This window comes from Triticum urartu, chromosome 2A (assembly GCF_056163025.1).
Source record: "Triticum urartu cultivar PI428250 chromosome 2A, HENAU_Tu73, whole genome shotgun sequence".
Taxonomy (NCBI): Eukaryota; Viridiplantae; Streptophyta; class Magnoliopsida; order Poales; family Poaceae; genus Triticum; species Triticum urartu.
The window spans coordinates 6,174,768-6,180,688 of NC_141874.1; the positions used below are offsets into that span (position 1 = coordinate 6,174,768).

General features: G+C 51.0%; 1 protein-coding gene across 1 annotated transcript; it reads right to left on the minus strand.

Annotated features, from left to right (window-relative positions):
• Nucleotides 1-2,975: 2,975 nt before the first annotated feature.
• On the minus strand, nucleotides 2,976-4,851 carry LOC147982746 (putative indole-3-pyruvate monooxygenase YUCCA9). The gene has a single exon (XM_087542671.1). The coding sequence runs from the start codon at nucleotides 4,704-4,706 to the stop codon at nucleotides 3,450-3,452; it is 1,257 nt and encodes a 418-aa protein (XP_087398797.1). The 5' UTR covers nucleotides 4,707-4,851; the 3' UTR covers nucleotides 2,976-3,449.
• Nucleotides 4,852-5,921: the final 1,070 nt, after the last annotated feature.

Consider the following 5,921-nt stretch of genomic DNA (forward strand, 5'->3'; position numbering starts at 1 on the left):
ACACAATTACATTCACCTAGCCCTAGAGTTAGAACACAACTTACGATCTCGAGGTAGATCAACTCTGTACTTGATACATCTCCATCAATATAAACAAGAGCAGGACGCAGGGTTTTACCTCCACCAAGAGGGCCCGAACCTGGGTAAACATCGTCTCCATTGTTTCTATTACCACCGATCCAAGATCCACAGCTCGGGACCCCCTACCCCGAGGTCTGCCGGTTTTGACACTGACACCCGGTCTTTGGCGGGAGAGGCGCGGGCGAAGAGGGGAATGATTTTTGCGCGACTAGATCTTTGGCTTGGCGGCAACATTCAGTGGGCCTTTCTATTAAGTTTGGGGTAATTTGTACTTCTGGTGAACCTTTCGAATGGCTGGCGGCGCACGGGTACGCCCGATCTCTCGCAGGAGAGACGCGGGCTAAGAGGACAAAGTTTTCTGAGCGACCAGATCTTTGGCATACCGGCAACATTCGGTAGGCCTTTCTACTAAGTTTGGGGTGATTTGTACTTCTGGTGAACTTCCAAACATATTAGTCTTTTCACCCAAAAAAAATTCCAGTTCTCTTCTTGGGTATTTCTAACTTTGTTACATGCTATAACCAAGAAGGTATCAACTAGAATCAGAGGTCATGAGTTTTCTTTTCTTTTTCTTGAAAAGGAGGATCACCCTCGGCCTCCAACTCTGAGATGTCTCGAACTAGAGACCTTCTATCGACGATCGCCGTCTTAGCCATCAGAGAACCCCACTTACAATCAACTTCCTAGACATGATTGGGAACTTCACTTCTTAAAATCCACGTCTTGGGCACGAGAGAACAAGATGTGAGTGGAAGTGTTGAAATGCGAGCATATCGCCAACATTCGCCGTCGGCTCGAGCTTATGGGTGCATATATGCAATCGACACCGACCACTCGATCTAAGAGTGATCCTCAAGGGATTATACATCACTGCTGTGGACCAGGTCTTTTTTTTTCCTTTTGTGAGGGGGATATCAGTGTGTGTGGACCAAGCTTAACAGGTGGTTTTAGTACATATCGCTGGTTCCCATCCAGATACAAGAAAAAAGGCCGTGACTCTTGTTCATTGAGATTGGAGGTCCCCCTTGTTCCGCACAGTGCGCCGCTGCTGCTGCTGCAATCACTGGAGGCTGAGTGCCCCATTGCACAACGAGCAAAAGTGCATCCTGCTCCTGTGCTGTGCGGAATATTTCAGGGTAGGGCCGTTTTTCATAGTTGACAAGTCCCTTTCCGGTGGATCTCCTGATTCCCCTCTTGTTTACTTTTACAGTAGCGAATCAAGCTAGGGATCAGGGATGTGATGAAGAGGAAAGAAAAACAATTAGGGTTTGGATCCATACAAAACTAGAATGAGCTATGAGAGAAAAGGAAAATAAAGTTATGCTGATCATTTTACAGAAAACAGAGCATGATCTGATCCGATATCACGTAGAATGACGGCACAAAAACATGAGTTGAAACTGGCTACTCGACCGGTTCGCTCATCGGCCCCGACATCACCAACTAGCATGGAAAAAGGGGCAAATGTGAACTTCCCAGCACCACCCAAGGAATTCGGACAAGTTGATGGGAAACAAAGCGTCTGAGCTTTTTCAGCCATGCGGCAACCAAATCTGTCGATGCAGTGAGTGATGGATAGCTAGCTGGTGATGGGGAGATCTGAAATGGCCTGTGATTCACTGGGGTCTCCTCTTGTTGCTGCTGGGCCTGGGATGGGATCTTCCTCCTAGTTTTCCCTGTCATCTTCTCAGTGCTCAGTGGGGGCTTCACGTCCATCTACCTGGGATACAACCCACACCCAGCTCACGCATAATTATGCTCCGGTTAATTATGCCCAGATCACCATCACACATTTTTCTTTTGTTCTTGTTCAGAGATGATTCGTTCTTCACATATACTAAGTTCATCTGAAATGCTATTTTTTTTCCTGCCTCTTCTGTATTTTTGATGATTTGCTCACCGGTTTGATGGGAAAAAACTAGGACTTTTGATTCTGGGATGGCCTGGGATGATTATTGTTGGGTATTAATAGGGACAGATCAGAGCAAACGGGGATCGGGTTGTACTAAGTATCATTCTATAAAAGAAACCGTGGAGTGGTTTCAACTGAAGCTTTTGCATCATCCCTTTTGTGTATACAAACAGCAGCAGCTAGCCCAAAGAGATCACCACAATATCATCTGCTAGTATATGTGCACCTAATTAGCAACTATGGCATAATAATTGGGGTGCATGCCTAACCCCCATGATTAATTCCACCTTTTCTTTGAAAAACAATAATACATTGAGCTTGCAGTTGCAGGTAACTCTAATTGTACATGTGAAACTTGAGAGTTTTGACTTTGAGAGCTAGGTGTGCATGCATGCATGCAGAATTGCAGATGCAGAGCTGTGAGAAGTAGCTAACCAACTGTGGCTAGCTAATGAAGGCATTAGTTTAGTGATTGACTTTGGGGGTTAATGACTGGTGGAATCTTGGCAGAGGGCCACCCCTACCTTGGAGGCAGCAGGTGGTGGCAGCAGCTGGTGGAGCATGAAGGAAGCAGGGTGAGTGAGTGAGTGAGATCTGGTTGATTCTGATTTAACTTCCCAGAGCACCAGGAGCCAGCCAGAGCAATTGGGATGGCCATGGCCAGAAGCCAGATCCAGTCAGACAGCCAAAGGACAAGAGCCAGGGGATTCCACATCCCACACCACCCTCCTCTGTTCCCTCTTCCCCCAATGAATTCCTTGGCTCCCTCAAAGGGACACCACTACTGCTTCCCCAGTAAGTGGTTTCTCAGATGCTGATGCTGATGCTAATGCTACTAGTAACCCTAGAGAGAGGGAGAGACTGAGATCTGGAGAGAGAATGAGAAGGAGCTGTAAAAATGGTGTTGCCAGCAAATTATTGGTGAAAAAAACATAATTGTTGGTGAAAAAGAGACTGTAAATTGTGAGACAAGAAGAGCAGATTACTAACAACATTGGTCATGTATATTCACTGAGGAAGGGTTACACAAAAGGCAGTAAAGTAAAAATTGAAAGAAAAAAAAGAAGGTGTTTTTACAACATGGTCAAATGAGCCTCATCTTTCATCACTGGGTAAAGCTAAGTGTCTGATGACTGTCGCGCTGTACAGCAGTGACCATGGCGCCCCTTAGCTACAGTAATAAAAATCCCGGCCCTAGGGGCTCACTCCGCTTCCCCACTGACAAGAGGGCTCCGCTTGTAGTATATCCTCCTACCCTTACATACTGTATAACCTAGGTAATTAACATCTTTTTTTTTTCACATCACACTCACTCTCTCACTCTCTCACTCTTACTCTTACAATGAACGAAATCAACATCTTCATCATCAACAAAGTAATCAAGGGGATTTGGTTAGTCGTCTTCGCCGTCGTCGTCATCGTCATCGTCGCCGGAGGCAGCCGGCGTTGTGGTTGTTTAGAAGATGACGGAGATACAGCGCCTGTGGCAGGCGCCGGCGGCCCGCTTGGTGGTGGGCTTGGTCTCCTCGCGCCACACCTGCCCGAGGTCCTTGGCGATGCGGACGGCGTCGGCGGACGCGCCGGAGAGGCCGCGGCGGGTGAAGCCCACGGAGTAGAGCCCGGACTGGCCCTTCCACCCGTTGGGGAAGGCGGTGGTGGGGTACCCGTCCTTGCCGAAGAAGTCGGTGCCCTGGAGCCACTGGGGAACGTTGCTGCGGTAGCCGGTGGCCATCACCACGGCGTCGAGGTCGAGGGCGGTGCCGTCGGTGAGCTCGGCACGGCTCTTGGTGAACCGGGAGACTCCCGGCACGACGGTGATGTCGCCGGACCTGATCCTGGCGAGCGCGCCGGTGTCGAGGACCGGTGTCTTGCCGTACTTGTTCTTGAGCGTCAGCGGGCCGATGGCCGGGCGGCGGATGCCGAAGCCGGCGAGGTTGCCGAGGATGATCCAAGAGAGGAACACCATGATCTTGTCGACGAACCAGAGCGGGAGCCACGCCATGAGCAGCGTGGCGAGCTCGAAGGTGGACTTGCCCATGACCTCGCGGGGCAGCACGTGCACGGCGTCGCGGACCACCATGGACGGGAGCGCGCCGTGGTCGCAGAGGTCGAGGGAGACCTCCATCCCGGAGTTGCCACAGCCGACAACGAGCACGCGCTTGCCCTTGTACTTCTCGCCGGACTTGTACTCGCTGACGTGGGCCACCTCGCCGGCGAAGCCGTCGAGGCCGGGGATGTCGGGCACCACGTTCTCGGCGTTCTCGCCGGTGGCGACGACCAACCAGCGGCCGATGTACTCCATCTCGCCGGAGGCGGCGGAGGAGGAGTGCACGCGCCAGAGGCCGGAGGTCTCGTCGTAGCGGGCGGACTGCACGGTGCTGCCGAACTCGGGCTTGACGTCGAAGGTGGCGGCGTAGTTCTCGAGGTAGTCGATGAACTGGCGGCGGGTGGGGTACTCGGGGTAGTCGGCGGGGAAGGGCATGCGGGGCAGCTGGCAGAACTGCTTGGGGAGGTGGAGCTTGAGGCGGTCGTAGGTGCGCTTCTGCCAGAGGGAGGCGATGCAGTCCTCGCGCTCGAGCATGATGTACGGCACGCCCTGCTCCCGGAGGCTGGCGCCCACGGCGAGGCCCGAGGGCCCGGCGCCGATGATGATGGGCCCGTTCACCCACACGCAGCGCGGGGAGAAGAGGCTGTCCATAGAGAGGAGCACCATGGCTGGCTGCTTGGTGGGTTGCTTTGGTGCTGCTGGTTGAGAGAAGGTGGTGAGGATGCTGATCGAGGTTGAAGAAGGTGTTTGTTGCCGCTGCTGTTGTGGCTGTTGTTGTTGCTGATGTGTTGTGTGTTGGTGGTTTGGGAGGAGGGAGTGGTGGTGCTTATATAGGGGGGAGGGGAGGAGGGAGAGAGAGGAGGTGTCAAGAGGGAGATGGAATCATCATGGAGGGAGTGAGCAAATGATATTTGGAGATTTTGTAGGATCTAAGTGCCATTTTTCAAAAACGCCAACTTCTTTTTAGTTTAGTTTAGTTTAGTTTAGAAATATGAGAGAGAAATTCGAGTTTGATTTTTGGAAATATTTTTTCCTAGAGAGAGAGAGGAGAGAGGGGAGTGCATGGCATGCAGCGTGCAAGATTCTGGCGGGTGAGGAGTGAGGAGAACACATGCAGGGATGCGATTACCCGTGGAGAACATGCAGGCGGCCACCAGCACGGCATGAGCGCCGGGCGGGGGCGGCCCCTTGTTTCCAGCTCGGGGGAGTTGAAGAAGGTTGGACCTGCCAATGCCGGCCGCCGCGCGCTTATCTGCGGCGTCTGCGTGCACGCTGCTGCATCGAGATCTGTGCTCTTGCACGCCATGCGATCATGGGCTAATCTGGTCAATTAAGGGAAAGCATGCACGCATGACGGCCAGGGTTAATTAGTCTTGTCATTAATTACGACTGCCATCTTACATGTGGGGGCGGCAGAGGAGGATGATGACAAGTGGGGCCTCGACAAAAACCGGAATGAACTGATCAGGACTTGAATCTTGATGGGCTGGTGATACCACTATCCTCCTAACCATCCAACCGCAGGTTAATTCGCAGAACATATTTTTAAAAAGGCTTTAAAAGTGAGAGCAGTTGGCTACATTGAGTAAAATGGAAGAGATTTCTACTAAATGGGGTAAAATCTGTCACAAACCTAAAACTTTAATAAGGGTAAAAACTAGAATGAACTCTTTCTAAGAAACCATGATCCCCTCATGGTGACTTGACTCCGATCTTCGAAGACGATTGCAACTTTTTTTAAGCCGATGTGTTTGAGTGTTGATGCTTGGTATCTTTTCCCAAAAAGAAAATCGCAATTGTGTGTAGGGCTTTAAGATTTCAATGAAATTTCGATAGTTCTAATGGATGCTAAGATATTTGTAACCATTCTCATTGGTCCAT

Bases quoted from the DNA above. Each gene is read 5' to 3' on its own strand.
- LOC147982746 (XM_087542671.1), bottom strand. From the start codon at position 4,706: ATGGTGCTCCTCTCTATGGACAGCCTCTTCTCCCCGCGCTGCGTGTGG.